Source organism: Pelobates fuscus, chromosome 1 (genome assembly GCF_036172605.1).
Source record: "Pelobates fuscus isolate aPelFus1 chromosome 1, aPelFus1.pri, whole genome shotgun sequence".
Classification (NCBI taxonomy): domain Eukaryota; kingdom Metazoa; phylum Chordata; class Amphibia; order Anura; family Pelobatidae; genus Pelobates; species Pelobates fuscus.
In genome coordinates, this window is record NC_086317.1 from 420,509,230 (window position 1) to 420,525,999 (window position 16,770).

The 16,770-nt window shown below is 37.6% G+C and overlaps 1 protein-coding gene across 1 annotated transcript; it reads left to right on the forward strand.

Annotated features, from left to right (window-relative positions):
- The first annotated feature begins 7,292 nt into the window (after positions 1–7,292).
- Positions 7,293–12,768, forward strand: LOC134597429 (aquaporin-5-like). The gene is made up of 4 exons (XM_063444831.1): positions 7,293–7,716; positions 8,495–8,656; positions 9,859–9,939; positions 11,283–12,768. Exons 1-4 carry the CDS (start codon positions 7,354–7,356, stop codon positions 11,499–11,501), a joined length of 825 nt encoding a protein of 274 aa, XP_063300901.1. The 5' UTR covers positions 7,293–7,353; the 3' UTR covers positions 11,502–12,768.
- Positions 12,769–16,770: the final 4,002 nt, after the last annotated feature.

A 16,770-nucleotide genomic window follows, 5' to 3' on the forward strand; every position in this document is an offset into this window, starting at 1 on the left:
GCTTCATTTTAGCCTCCCAACCAGTACAGCGATACTTCTGTAGTTCAACTGTGCTAGATGGCTGTCTAAGGAAAAGCTCATGGCCAAATACAATACTTCTTTAACTTTTGGTATGTCACTAGTTTTCCAGTATCTATTAATGGTAATAGTAGCTGGAATTTATATGGGGGCTATCATAATTGTATCTATTTTATTTACACTGTTAGGAAAGATGTTAAAAAAGACAAAACGCTGACTTTATACTCTCTATAGAATGATCTATACCTTTAATTAAATTAAAATTTCCCATGCTACCATAAAATGTAATTTATTAATGGGCATAGATAATATGAAGGAATAACACATGGATATGGAGTGTTTCCGGCCTGGATCTTCAAGGAAACATTTTTTCAAACTGTAGCTTTTCCAAATATTTGTACTTGTGATTCAGTTCAGAAACGTCTAGAGCAGTGGTTCCAGAACTTTTTAAGTTCAAGGTGTCCTTAATATTTTAATATTTTTCCAAGGCGCCCCAAGATAAAATAATTTCCTAGGTTGTATATGTGTACAGTGCAGCGGCATTAACTAAGGCACCTGTTCGGCAGAAATGCTTGCCGTTCAAGCGCAGATCCAGAACCTAATCTTGGGAGGGGCACTGGTAGATTATTTAAAGAAACAATCTAGGAACAATAGCCACTTCAGCACTTTGCAGTGGTTATGGTGCCAGTAGTGCCATAGTGCCCTCCCAGAGTAAGTAGCCAAACTGTTTAAGAATATTTTGACAACTTACCTGGGATCTGCCGGGATAGGGGCTGTAGTAGGCAATAGAGGCAGTAGTGTCTGAGGGGTGCAATATGTGTGTATGTGTGAGTGGTGGAGTGTGTGTGTGTGTGCACGTGTGAGGGGTGCAGTGTGTGTGTGTGCATGAGTGTGTGTGGGGGGTGCAGTGAGTGTACAGGGGTGAATTGTTTGTTAAGGATGTAGTGTGTGTGTGAAGGATGCAGTGTGTGTGAGGGGAACTGTTTTTGTGTATGGAGGGGCAGTGTGTGTGTATGGGGGGTAATGTGGGTGTATGGGGGGTAATGTGTGTGTATGAGGGGCAGTGTGTGTATGGGGAGTGATTGTGTGTGATGGGGAAGTTATTGTGGGTCTGTGGGGGTTGGAGGGCAGATAAATATATACTTTTATATTTTTTTATTTTAATTTTAAAAAGTTTTTACATTTACTTTAAAAAAATATATATTATTATTTTAAAATCCCCACTCCCTGCTTACCTTTACCTAGGAGGGGGGAAAGTACTAATCCCTGGTGGTCCAGCGGAGAAGCCCTGGTGGTCCCAGTGGTAACAGTGAACTCTAGAATCCTCAGGAGCTGCTAGAGTTCACTCTCGCAAGATTCGGAGCATTGCCGTGGTAACCAATTTCGTGAGAGGAGAACCCAGCAGTGCTGCAGGTGTGAGCACCCCCGGCTCCTCTCTCCCTCCCTCCCCTGCCAACAGTATACTGCGAGTGGGCTGGAGTGGGAGATCTCTGATCTCTGATCTCCGTTCCTGCAAAACCAACAGGGGAGAGAGGCATGGTTTCCAGTGCTATGATCGTAAGATTATAGCACCGGGAAAATATCTCAGGCTCCCCTGTGTGCCCGTTGTGGCACACAGTTTGGTAACCGCTGGTCTAGAGACTATAATTTTACATAGAAACTATATAGAGTTGTCTAAGAAACAAATATCTAAATTAGATATAGAATGGCACTTCCATATTTAAATATGGATTAAAGCATAGTCCTAGACCAGATTAATAGTGGTTTTACCTCTCTATCAATGTCTCTATGGCTGTGGAGAAAATAGACACACAAAGGGACTGCGGGGAATAAGATACCCTAAAGGAGGTAAAGACCTGTTTTTTGAGAGGGGAGGCAGGAAAAAGTAATCTTCACCTATGTAACCAAAAGTTCTTGCTCCGGCCCTGGAAGAATATGTAATGTGATCATTATTTGGTAATAACGCATGTTAACAGCTGATCAACCGTGGAAGGATATGTAATATGATCAGTATCTGGTGATAACGCATTTTAAACAGCTGATCAATCACGTGATATCCTGCGAGGTTTTTAAATAACATACCAAACTAACTGTTATGTATGAATAAGGCACTGATTAGCTGTTAGTGTAACCAGTTGATACAAATCATCTAATAGATTCATTGGCATCAGTCTATCATTGTAATTATTCATTTTGTACGACTGTTATCAGTATAATTATATACAAATGTACACGAATAGACACATTTTCCCACCATTTGGTCCACAGATCAAAAATGAGATCCAGTAAGAAAAAGAAACCAATAGAGAGGAACAAATGGAGGTTCAATAAAAGATAATATATAAACATATATATCAGTACACTACGAGTGGGCTGGAGTGGGAGATCTCTGATCTCGCCTCCGTTCCTGCAGAACCGACAGGGGAGAGGGAGGCATGGTTCCCAGTGTTATGATCATAAGATCATAGCACCGAGAAAATATCTCAGGCTCCCCTGTGTGCCCGTCGTGGCACACAGTTTTGATGTGATAATTTCTAAAGCCCCAACACATTTCACAGCACTGTACAATCAGTGGATTAACAAACAAGTAGTTACAACAAGACAAGTTGGACAAACAGGAACAGAAGGTGCGAAGGGCCCTGCTCAAACAATATTCCAAGGTGAGTGGGGTAAAATGACACAAGATATAAGGGTAAGATGCCTTTCACTTAATGGAAAAGTAGGTTGCTAGAACAATTTGCAATGAAAGCTTAATTTTGTAGATGATGCAGTTGCAGCAGAGAAGGTGGGTTAATGAGGTGTGGGGAAGGAAAACTGTTAATAGTTTCATTGATGTGCATTGTTGAAAAAATGAGTTTTCAGTTTGTTTGTTTTTGAAGGAATGGAGACTGGGTGAGAGTGTAATGAAACAGGGAAGGGGATTCCAAAGTATCCGTGAAGGCCAAGAGTAGTCTTTGAAGTGTCAGAGGTGTGAGTATAAACACAGGATAGGCGCAGGTCATATGGGTCTGGATGGGAGATACTTGTGTAGGTACAGGAGCAGTGTTATGAAGACATTTGTAAGTGAGGATCGAATATAAAACTTAGCCTTTTATCTTACCGAATATCAACGTAAGGACTGACAGAGAGATGGAGGCATGGAAAGTTGGAAAGTATGGGAGAACAGGAAGGTAAGCCTTGCCACAGCATTCATTTATATATATATACATATAATATTTTGTCCCATTAATTAACTCTTTTTTTTGTGCCAAGAACAGAACCGCAAATCGCAAAGCAAATGAACATACACATCCATCGCACTAGTCATTTACAAAGTTAACCCCTCACTAATTTACATCCCTACATTTACCAGCACATAACCCAAATTATATTTCATGTTCCCGTGCCAAGTAAATCCCTCTTTCATTTACATCTTAAAAAAGCTTCCCACTCATTTGTATCTCCAAACAGCACTCTTACTTACATTGTCATTGCAGAGCTTTTAATTATAGAACCGTTGTGTATATCCTCATAACAGGGTTCTCCCCACATGTCCCCATTACAGAGCCCCCAATGTCATCTGCACAAAGACCTGGTGCACCCCTTCAACTGCTTACCAAGAAAATGCTCTATCTGCTGTACAAAACCCAAGAGAGAGCCTAAAACTGGGGAGAGCCTAAAACTGGGGTTGGTATCAAAGTACAGAACATTTATGGGGGTTTATATAGGGCAGAGTATCTGGTGCCAAGGATGAAGTATTTTGGGAATTTCAATTCCTATAGCATTTCTGGTGATATTTATGTGTCTTTTCTTTTAAGAAAATTAAATCTGCAAGTGATATGTGATCAGCAGAAGATTGTAAAACATCTCAGTAAATGGTTTTAATATAATGGTCGAGCAACTCATTATTTTAAATCCCACTAGCCTCAACCAGAGTCTCACTAAGCAGGATATGAATTGTAATAAAGCAAGGGTAGGTGGCTTCTTGCACTCAATTAGGTGAGGCGTAAATACCCAGTAGAGTGGCTTAGCATATTTTTTTTTTTCATCTGATTTTCTTAATCCTGGAAAACCTGGGGTCAAACACCAGAACCAATTTTCTTTTTCTTTATCAGGGAGGTAGAGAGTTACATTTACAAAGAGCCAAGCATCAAGACCTTTAGTTGACCTGTGGATTGTGAGAATACGATGATCATTGGTATCACACACTGCTATTATGGATCCATCGTGCAACTCCAGCATGGTTGCTGATGCCGCACACTGCCTAGTATGTGTCTACTTATTCACCTGCATGATGTGCCACTAAACACCTATTCAGTATGCGCTAATTACATCAAATATTTTCTGCACTCTGGCTTGTCTACTGTTTACTATGCTTTCACCAACCTTAACCTTGCCTATCTCTACGACCATTCTTAAATAAACCAAGACACTCTAAGGACTTGTACTACAGATTATAGAACTCTCTTTTGTGAAATCGGGTCTACGTCTTCGGAGTCCTTCCTATATCATGTTAGCATGGGTTTATATCCTAGCATACTTTGTAATTGGGATATAGCACATATACTTCTCTACATAAAACCTGAAAACCAAAAAAGCAAAACAATCCTTAATGTACAAAAAACAATAGTCAATTATAGCATGCAAGCACATCTACACACATAGCAATGGTAAAATAAAACCTTATAAACATGCTTCCTACACCACAAAACCACAGTCCTTGTGCACAAATCTCAGTCATACGGGTTAATAGCCACAATATGTTGGGTGGATCCAAAATAGGAACTCTTGGTATAGATCCAATGTTGTAACTTTGCAGGTGAAAAAAATAAGAACAAAATGCAAAAAATAAAAAAAGAATAAGAGAAAAAAAAGGGGAAAAAAGGAAAGAAAAAAAAACCCTGAAAAAAATATGATAAAAATAGTCCCAATGTGTGCATATGTTTGCATTAAGAAAATAAATGAAAACCGCAATCTACTGCCCGAAGAAATCCTACTGGTCAGATCTTTTCACTCCTCTATTGCCCAAAAATATCCATGCATTGTTTTGATGTAAGCGTTGTGGCCACGTGGTCATAGCTGGTCAAGCGTAGGAAACCTCCGTAAGACCAAGTAGTCCCTACTTGGTCTTATGTTTAAAAGAAAACTAGAGCAGACAGGAAGAAATGAAGAATGTATCCTGACAGAGGGAGAGAAGAGGAATTGATTAAAGAAAGGTGAGTTTGGCATGACATTGCCACTTTAATCCAAGCAGAGATCGGACTGCCATCCTGGAGTAAGAAGGTTTATTTTACTAGTGTGATGCAAAATTGGACAGCTCTTTAAATAGTTTTTTTTTACGTCTTTTGGATCAACAGAAACAAAAAGTGTGAGAAAGGCTGAACTTGATAGACACAAATCTTTTTCGGCCAATGTAACTATGTCTTTATTTCATCCTCCTTCTAGAACCTCCTCTAGTGGAGTTGTGATGAATATACATTTTTTTTATTATTATTATTATGTTATCTTTTAAAAATATATCTATATAGTTTATGATTTGTAAAACTAAAAATATTTTTTTTTTTTTTAAATGATATTATCACAGAGCTATGAATGAGATTAACTCTGAAGCCATATCAATGCACTTAGGGCCCCTCTACTGAGGAGTGTCATCAGACAGCATAATTGGAAGAGAAGCCTAACCCCTGTCTACATTTTTGTAAGTAAAGAGACAGTTTTAGAAATTACCTGAGAATATAATAATTTGTTTGGCAAGTGGTCAAATGTAAGCCCAACACTGCATCAAAGTCCCCCAATATCAGTGAGTACTGTACTAATTTTAACATTGTTAGCTTCAATACTTCCAACCTTCTACAATCCTCAAATGTATTCTTTAAATTTCTAAAGTACACGCTCGCCTTAAAAGAATATTCCAAGCACTATAAGTACTTTATCACACTATAGTGGTTGTGTTGCCAATAGTGATTGATGCCCCCCGAGCCATTTTAGAACAATTTGACCTATTACTGGGGTCCAGCAGGCATCTCACCCTGCCTCCACTACAGTTCAGTGAGAGCTGGTAGCTTAGTTCACTGAGCTAAACCTAGCAGTGCAGGGCTAAGCTCATTGGCTGAGAGGGATTAGTAGATGCTCTCTGTCACTATGCTAACCCATCACTGCAGAGCTTAACCCAGTAGAGCCAAATGAGGTGAGGTTGCTCAGTTGGTAAATTCCCTGATTACAAAGACTGTTCAAAAACGCAAGGTCACAGGTTTAGATCCCAGCAGGGTCAACTCAGCCATTCATTCTTCCAAGGTTAATAAATCTAGTGCTATCAATTGGGTAATAATAACATCTATTACTGTTTAGCTGCTGATTTGGTTAACTCCAAGAGCGTGTGCACTAAAAAGTACTTTGAGTCCCACTGGGAGAAAGGGGCTATACAAATACTAGTTATTGTTATTATAACTGAGAAAGAGTTTCCAGCTCTTGCTGAACTCTTGCTGAACTGTAGAATAGGCAGTCAGTGAGGCCCAGTGGACTACAGGTAAGAAGTCAAACCATTCAGATTGTTCCTGGCACCATAACCACTTCAGTGCACTGTAGTAGTTATAATGCTTCAAGTGTTCCTTTAACATGAATTTGTATGTATTGCATCCTTCTAGCAGAACCACTATTAAGAAATGCATGTACAGGGTGTGCCCCAGGAAAAGTGGGGGGCCCACTGATAAACCCTGAGTTCCAGATGTAGAAATTCAGAATTACAAATAATGGCCTTGATTTAATAAGCTTTCCAAATGATACAAATTGTTAGAAAACACTTTCTACATTATTTATCTACAAACATTTCCATAGACTTTAGTGGTGACTTCTGTAGATAATTTGTACCGTTTTTCTAACAGTATTGAATCAATAAAAATAAATAAATAAATAAATCAAGGCCAACACTGGCTCCATTGGAAGGTGCAGTAAACTTGCTAACATAAAGCAATGTATCAGGTCATATTCCAACACTGAAATAAAAACAGCTGTTATAATCAGAACTGTCTATGTAGTCCTCTTTCTATCGTGCCACATGGGGTGTTACTGGCATTCTATAGATTTGTATTATGCAGCATGTGTCACTAGTGGAAATAGGAACTTTCTATTACACTGTAGGCTATTAGGCAAGCTCTGAATGCCACAGTGCTGGAAAATTTTCATCTTGCATACGGATCTGTCTACTTACTTGGACCCGCCTCTTTTTTGGAAAGCTTCCCTGTTCTTCTAGTAAATGTATATATACCTCTAAATACCTTACCAGTCAACGGGAACACTGACAAGGAGCAGTTCATTACTTTTGCTTGTTATTTTTTTTTATTTATTACAAAGAGCACAATGAGGAATGAAATCTGTTCCCTGGCTTTTCTCCGGGCAGTGTTTGCAGAGTTTTTGGCCACTCTGATATTTGTCTTTTTGGGATTGGGCTCTGCCTTAAACTGGTTACCATCTCTGCCGAGTGTCTTACAGATTGCATTTGCTTTTGGCCTTGCGATAGGTACTTTAGTACAAGCTTTAGGACATGTTAGTGGGGCTCATATAAACCCAGCTGTCACTATATCATTTTTGGTTGGTTCCCACATATCCATACTGCGAGCCTTCTTCTACATTATAGCCCAGCTGGTCGGAGCAATAGCAGGTGCTGGCATTCTTTACGGAGTTACACCTAGTGATGTCCGTGGCAACTTAGCAATTAATGGGGTAAGTATTCATTAATATTTAAAGTTATTTTGGTTAGAAAAAAATGGGTTATTCTGCAAGTGCTGGTTTGGTATACTGTATATATAAAAGCTATTCTGGAACAATATGTTAAAAGTGTATTGATCACCATGGAAACCAATAGAATTGTTGCTGTTAATTGTTTTTCTAAAGAACTTTGTCCTAAAATTTCTCTTTATAAAAAAAAAAAAAATGAACAAAGGATCATGGTTTTATCTTTGCAGTTTTGAAAATTGTAGATATCATATTTTTATAGCACAATATATTTTGAGAGTTATTGGAATCAGTATTTGCTCAGAAACCATTGCAAATTAAGCCCATGTAATCTATGTAAACGCAAAGCCAGCTGGCATCATTTGATATAATCTATGTATAACAACAAATTACTGGGTATGAAAGGTATGAATAGTTATTTCTAATCTGAATTGATAGCAAATACTAAAATATTATTTCCATATTTCTAATATAGCCAATTTCAATTTTCTGTGTAGGTTCATCCAGTGTTAATTTATTTTTTTGCATAGTCTAACTAAAGGTGTAATAATGTTTTTCCTGAATCATAATTAATATATGTATGTATTCTCCAGTGTTAAATATGTCACAATTAAAAGTGAGTAGCTTGGAATATCACAATAAATAAGTTACTGTACAAAGGAAGAGAACAAGAAAACTACACTGTATATAATGTAAAATTATGAGAAATGTTGGATTTTTTAAATTTATTTTTTTAAAGTAATTAATATAACTGTCTCAATTGCAGGTAAACAATGGGACTCCAGGACAGTGTTTTGCTGTAGAGCTGATACTAACATTCCAACTGGTTCTCTGCATTTTCGCGTCAACTGATGGACGGAGAAATGACAATCTGGGGTCACCTGCCTTATCGATTGGGCTGTCTGTTACCCTAGGGCACCTTTTGGGGGTAAGATTATTTTCTGTTGATTGTGTAACTAATAAATGCTGTTAATTCTATCGGTATAAGAAATAATGTATTTCTGTCTGTTAGCACATGTTCTAACATAAAGAAGAAATTTGGAGAATGGATTAGTAGAGCTGCTGTTTTAGCATTAATTAGTAGGACATGCAAATCTCACATTTGGATGTTATTCAATGCAGTTAAAACACATAAGGGTAACTTGAGGGTTAAAGATTTTTCAATCTTAATTTCAACAGTACTTGGGAGACGTCCAAGCTATTGAATCTCAAGATGTGCTCTGCTATGTTTAAAAGTTACATTACTAACATTTCAGGGGAAAAGAAAACTTCAATGCTATGAATTTGGTTTAAATGTTATAAAGTATTATATTCCTTTACTGTAAACTGACCCAGCGCAGAGAGGCAGAGAGGCAGAGAGGCAAATTAGCTTTTTTATTTGGACAAATATGAAATATGATGAAGCAAGGTTAAAAGCCCAGATGTCACAGACTGAGCATAAAATGACGTGTACTTTCTCAGACATATGTCATCTTATTCTAAGCTGAATGACTTCAAAGTAAAGCAAGCAGGCTGCCCTCATACTATACTGATCTAGAATTATCTATCACTAGAGATTTTCATTTTACCGACAACTGCAGCTGATTGGCTGCAAAAAAAACTCTTATGCCAGTGGAACACTCCTGTAACCTGGTGGTCTATCAGACCACATAGGGCATGCAAGAGACTGTAACAGCATCTGTCTGCAAATATGCATATCTCTTATATTGCACACCTGCAGCAAGCCTCTCAAAACACGTGCTTCAACCAAAACAGCAACAGTTGAATTGGAAGTTTATTTTCTGCATGCATTTTATCATTGTCTTTTGTTCCCTTCCTATACACATTTACAGCCGTATTACCAAGTCACCGAGCAACTGTAGTTTGCATTTTTCATGTAGTAAAGCATTAGATACTATTCACTCAATTTTTTTTCCAAAAGCCAAAATGTTGCATTACATGAAAAATATAATTTATTTAGTCTCAGTATCAATTACAAATCTAGTATTAGAAAACTTTTGACAATCATAACATGTCTTTATATCTAGATAGAGTGATATTATGTTCACCATAGATTTGTGCTGTTTTTGCCTTACACAGTCAAGCAATGTCGATTCTTTGTGATTGCTAATCAATACACTCTACTTACAGATCTACTTTACCGGCTGCTCCATGAATCCTGCTCGATCCCTTGGACCTGCTGCCATTACTGGAATCTTTGCTTACCATTGGGTAAGACATCCTTATAATGTGATAATGCGCATATAGACAAAAAGTATTTTAAGTTGCTATTCCACATGTGACCACATGGTGCAGTGTTGATCACATATTGCCTTAGTCACTGGTTATTTGGATATAGCTTCTCTTTTTTTTATCCACTGCCACCTGTTTAGTGGTATGAGTGGAGTAATGCAATGAGTCAATTTGTGTGTTATGCAGGTTGTTGATCATTACAAGCATGTGCTTAACACTAGGACACTTTCACCTTCAGCACTCTAGATGTGGTGTACTACTTTGCCAGCATTTTAGCCATACGTGCATTATGGGAAATGTAGTCCACATCTGGAGTGCTAAAGATTGCCTACCCCTGCACTAGATTAACATAGTGTTCTGGCATACATTTATTAAGAACTCAGAGGGAGTTATCAGTGTATTTTTAATTATTTGTTAGCAGTGTGTTGCTATAGCTGTTATGCTAGTTCTAAAGTAAAATGGCAGAGCATGTTCTACATGCATGTATTATAGACACATATAAAAACACTCAAAGCAAAATCGCAACAAATAAAACCCCTTAAATGTCTATCAACACTCAACAATCTCTGTTTAACCCCTTAAGGACCAAACTTCTGAAATAAAAGGGAATCATGACATGTCACACATGTCATGTGTCCTTAAGGTTTCACATGACATGGTTTCAGAGAAACTGCTATGACATGGTTTCAGAGAAACTGCTATGACATGGTTTCAGAGAAACTGCTATGTTTACATATGGGTTAATCCAGCCTCTAGTGGCTATCTAATTGACAGCCGATAGAGGCGCTTCCGCGCTTCTCACTGTGATTTTCACAGTGAGAAGACGCCAGTGTCCATAGGAAAGCATTGAGAATGCTTTCCTATGAGACTGGCTGAATATGCACGCGGCTTGTGCCCCGCATGCGCATTCAGCCGATGACGGGGAAAGGAGACGGAGAGTCCCCACCGCCGAGGGAGTCCGGCGGTGGAGAAAAGGTAAGTGATTACCCCCTTCCTCCTACTTCAGCCCAGCGGGAGGGGGACCCTAAGAGTGGGCGGGACCTAGAGACCCTATAGTGCCAGGAAAACAAGTATGTTTTCCTGGCACTATAGTGGTCCTTTAAGCATTACCTTTATTTAATATTACATAAAAATGTTGCAGCTCTCCCAGTCTCAGACAAAGTATAATATGTAACAGCACGTTTTCCAGTGAGACAAAATTCAGGCACAAATCAACACATCCTGGCAGCCACAAAACAACAAAACAGAGAATGAAATATAAAATGTTATATAGAGAAATTGCAATTCTAACATATTCAAATTATTATTTTTCTGTGTTCTAGGTGTTTTGGATCGGACCAATAGTTGGTGGAATTTTAGCTTCAGTCGTTTACAATATTATTCTCTTCCCATACGATAAGAGCTTCTCAGATAGATTGGCGATTCTGAAAGGTACTTATGAACCAGAGGACGAGTCTTGGGAAAACAAACAAGAGAATAAGAGGCATTCTGTCGAATTATACTCAGCGCAACCTCTTCCTAAAGCCGTAGAGAAATTCTAAGCCCAAAAAAACATTTGTATTTTATTTTTTTTTCAAGAAACGAAGATTACATTTGGGTTACTTAAATGTTCTTTTTGTTTAAATGTAAAAAGCTGCTAATTTGCTTATATAGATATTAATCTAAAATAACAGTATCACCTAGTATAGTAGATTTTTTTTTTTTAAAAACACCCAGGCTATACAGAGTGACACACGGGATAGATCATTAAAGGATTTGAAAAGATAATGGAAAACTTCCATAAATATGTATATTTTTGCAGGGTATATAAAAGATGCATTATGCATTACGATAAATGTAATACCCCCCCAAAATTGCCTTTCAACCTCTCGTGTTTATGAGTCATACATCAATAATGAGCACACGACTCTGCTTGTGGGGCAACTGTGAATTCTAGTTACTTGATTGTCTGGGATTCACCTCTTAAATAGCCCAAAAAGGAATCTTGAACAAGCACTCTCCCTGCAGGTTAATTGTGTTCGTTTTGTTCATATGCACACTGTAGGGAGTTATTTCTATAAAGATGAATTTATTTCTGCTTAGCTACAGAATTGCTTACACAAAATGCTTACAGGCAACAATTCCCAACAGCAATGTGTAGTAGCCACATTTCTACCGAACAAGCAAGCTATTAACTGAAAGAAATAAACAGTTCACTATCCTAATGTTGTACACATGTAAGTTTGCTGGGAGCCACTGTGTCATATAGATGTGCCATATTAAAATACTTTAAAGCAGGGATGCCCAAAAGGTAGATCTCCAGATTTTGTAAAACTACCACTCCCATGATGCTGCATGTCCTTTAGAATGCCTCTAGAATGCCAAAACATCATGGAAGGTGTAGTTTTAAAACATCCGGGGATCTACCTTTTTGGCGCCTCTGCATTAAAGGGTTACCAGTATATGTTTAAATTAGAGAACTGATTGGAGTGTATATTGTACGTTTCTGATGTGTTTTAGTGCAATTTTACTGTGTGCTCAGATTTCGTGCCAAATAAAAACTGCCAATAAAACAGAACTATAATGTAACGCACAAACGCATTTTTAGTCAGAGGAAACACAAGTTGTAAGTCTTCTAACTTCACCCATCACAAACAAATGAGAATTTTGTAAAGTTAAAAAAAGTTGTCACATTTTTACCATTAGTCCAAAATCCTAAAAAAAAAAAAAAACATGATATGTCCCTTAACCGTGCATTGACGGAATTATCATTTTATTTATACTCCGATAATGAAGAATATGTATTTCGTATCATTACTATTATTTTGTACAGTCTATTATGTATCTATATATTGCTGAGAAATCTGGAATTTTCTTTTCTTAGGCTTTGGGGGGAAAGCTTACATATGTATGTATAATGTGATTATATTTTAATGTTATGTGTATTTATGTTATTATGTATAGAAGTTTATTTTTTGAATGTATTTCTTTCATAAATATGATCATAAACAACTAAAAGGGAAATCAGCTGTATGTTTTCTAGGTGATGAGTGAAGATGATTGAGTAAATTTTTCTAAAATGAAATAGTCTCTGCTAATTTATTATTAATATTTTTATTATTAGAAGGAAGGCTCCATATGGAAAAATTAACAACATAGTGAATTTGGCAAGGTCTCATATTGGCTAACAGTCTGTTAGTCAAAGCAGCCTTATATTTTAGTTAAATTAAAACTGGGAGTTGTGTGATTTCCCTTAATGAACAAACATTGTTAAAACAAAAACAGCAGTAGATGTTTGCTGACTTTACGTAAACTTTTCAAAAGTTTAACATTGCAATAACAAAACATAACAATATACAACGTGTAAAAATATCTAGCATTCCCTTATGCTATCACTGACAAATCTGGAGCATGTGCTTTAACTTTTGGCTCCTCTGTTACTGAAGGAACACTTCAAGCACCGTAACCACTACACCTTCCTTTGAATGGTTTGATTTCTTGCTTGGAACTTCCTTTAGCTCCCTTGCACATAACTCATTGGTTGATATAATCTAATGCTGTATAATTGCCAATTCATTGTAATAGCAATCTGAATCTTCTTACACTAAATTGCCTCCACTTACATCTATTGCAGATTTTTGTCTATAACTATTTCTCTGGCTTGTAAATCAGCAGCTGCTCTTAAACAGACATAGTCTCATTCTACCACCCAGGCTAGACCACATCAAATTCAGTAACCGCAGCACAGAATGAACCAGTATAGTGCTACAGGTCAATCAATTAAAATAATTAACACATTGTCCATATATTGGTTACATGATGAAAGATGATAACCAATATATGGGTTGTTTACTAAAAAGTTATATTTGTGGTCAAATTTAGCTGTTCAGGGAATGGTTTGGAGGAAGTTTGTACAGTGCTAAAATCCCAAAACTATTGATCCTATTGATAAATATATTTATATGTACATATATATAATTGATTGATGCCCTACTGACGCATCTCCCAAGTAAGAAATATCACCATCACCACAATACTAGTTCTATATCTACACTACACAAGAGATTGTGCATACTGGTGGCAGAAATGGGATTTAAAGTAAATCTGCATAAGATTCCCTGGGAGCTCCTTGCATATCAAACAGCTCACTCTACTGAGATACAAAATCAAATTTTTGAGAGACTTGCTAAGTTTTCAATATTTTATTGCCCATTTTAACATATGGCACTATTTTATTAATTAATGCAAATATGTGTACAGCAAGTTGCATGCAAAATCAGATATGGATTGAAAAATTATAATTGCCTCCCAGTTTAATGAGATCTAGAATGTGTGCAGCAGTACGCACCCATGAAGGAATATTAATAAATCTCCTTCCTGCTAGAGATACAGTTTGGTTCTGTTTAGTCACTGCATTCATCAGTGTTGTTTAGAAAAAACAATGTGAACTTTTGACATTTTACATTTTTTTTTATTACTCAGCAGACTGAAAACCTGCACTTAGAGTTATTACATTAGAGAGATGAAAGTAAAGGCATCAGCACGACAGAATTTTCTTTTTCTAAAGTGTTGATAATGCACATGGATTCGCTCTACAGACACGCACACATTTCTCTGATGAAGATTAGGGTCAATGTTGCAGTCCAGCAATACCTCACATAAGTCAAGGCACTGCATAGAAATTCGTCACAAAGTAAAACACAGCAGACAGATTATTAAACGGAACTCAGGCCCCTCATGCAAGTCCTTGAATATTACAACTGTCAGGGTCAAGGTCAAACGGAAAATACTTATTTTCAGGTTTTCAAAGATCTAAAGCAAGCCTATTGAAGAGGCACTTTACTGAAATCTTGATGATGGACAGCAAGGGCAAGAAGGTGCATGGAATATGGAACTAGGTTTAATGAGGGTGGTATGTCTTCTGAACAGAGAACTGACCTTTGAAAACGAGAAAAACGTACTTTAAAAATTGCTTCTCCTAGAATTTGAAAGCAACATTTATCAAAGAAATAATGCTACTTAACCCCTTCATTGCAAAAAATGCAACTGATTTTATTTTTTATGTATTTATCTCTATCTATTGAGAAGGTTGATACATATTGGAGATGCATGTATTAGGAAAGAATAAATGTTTCCAGAAGTCCAAGATGGCATTATTTCCCACATTTCGCTGGTAATATCCCACATTTCCCACATTTCGCTGGTAAAATTATATGATTTTTTTACGATTTCTGAAAACTACTGTTAGAGCTAGTGTTAGATCCAGGGTTAGAGCTAGTGTTGGGGCGAAAGTTTGGGTTATGGCGATACCTGGTAATACTCTTGGTTAGTGGATGTAACACACCTGGGCAACAGCTGTTATTTTCCAACATTATTTCAACCCGTCTCATGTAAGTGATAGACCAAGAGAAGGAGCTGAGAAGAGTGGATCATACTGTCTGTCTCCCCAGCTCTTTTTCTGGCATATCATTAGCTGTTAGATATCATGTAAGTGATAGACCAAGAGAGGAGCTGAGTGGAATGGATCACACTGTCTCTGTCTCCCCGGCGCAACTCCTGGCATTCCGTTAGCTGATACACAGCTTGGAAGGTTAAGCTATTGTTTGACACATTGCATCATTTAGCTCGCAGCAACAGACCTAAATTGTTCCTCTGTTTACCAGATTGTCAATAATACGGTTTTAATAGTAAATCTAGCCTTCCAGGCAAATGAGAGAATAATTACTAAAAGCTAAAAAAAAAAGTCCACTTGAACACAACACATCTTAAACACAATTCTCCAGATGATTAATGACCGTTTGTAAAGAATTATGAAATATTGAAATTATGTGACAGTTGTTAATAAGCAAGTAGATATTTTAGCCTATGAGCTTGTGTAATCCAATGCAAACAACTCTAGTAACACAGTGATTATTTAAAGATTACTATTATTAGGGAATACACTCTAAATGGGTTAGCTGGTGGGATATTTTACTCACTGCAGGTGGCATTATTACCAGCACAATGTACTAGTTAGAAAAAAAGCTTCTTCTTTTTCATTTATTTTAAAAGGCTCAAACCAATAATGGTCAATTTAATCCCACACGTTTTTGAATAACATCTCTCATGATGCTACGACAAACTTAATAGAATAATCCGAGCACCATAACCACTGAAGCCCACTGCCATAGCACCCTCCACCAATAAGTACTCACACCATTTATAATAGCTTGGCAACTTGCCTCGGATCTCCCTAAAGCCCACTGCTGCCTCATCTGTAGGAAGTGTTCATTAACTGAGCGTGCCCAACTCATATGCTCAGTCAATGAACTGGGGCTGTATGGCATGGCTTAGCTCAGTGGAGCTATAAGAAGATCCAACAACAGGGGAGGCAGCAGCGGACACCTGACAGATCACCTGTTATCAAATGGTTTGACTACTTACTTTGGGAGGATGCTAGCCCACTCCTGCTGTAGTGGTTATGGTGCTTGAATTGGTAATTTAAATGTATGCCCGGACCAAGGGCATTGTTATCCAGATACATCCAGATACATCTGGGGTGCCAAAGTAAGCTATCTCTGCTTTAATTGAAGGCCCAGATAAACATAGAGGCAACTAGGCAACTACTTTATGTGTGACAAAACCCTGTATTCCTTTGTCCCAGTTATTTTTCCCTACATTCGGTAATGTACCAAACACCGACCACCCCCCATGGCTCATTTAACTTCAAAGAATCCACAAACTTAAGTGCTCTCTCTGTGTGGCCACTGTTCGTATTACCAAACAACACTTGCACTGGAAAATGGCCGCCATCTTGTCTCCCGTAAGCAGGCAGCGGTACCTGAACATCTA

What these genes read in the sequence shown, in the direction of transcription:
- LOC134597429 (XM_063444831.1), top strand. Translation starts at nt 7,354, where the DNA reads ATGAGGAATGAAATCTGTTCCCTGGCTTTTCTCCGGGCAGTGTTTGCA. An exon ending in GCAACTTAGCAATTAATGGG is followed by an intron (nt 7,717 to 8,494) that starts GTAAGTATTCAT and finishes TCTCAATTGCAG; the next exon opens with GTAAACAATGGGACTCCAGG. An exon ending in GAATCTTTGCTTACCATTGG is followed by an intron (nt 9,940 to 11,282) that starts GTAAGACATCCT and finishes TCTGTGTTCTAG; the next exon opens with GTGTTTTGGATCGGACCAAT.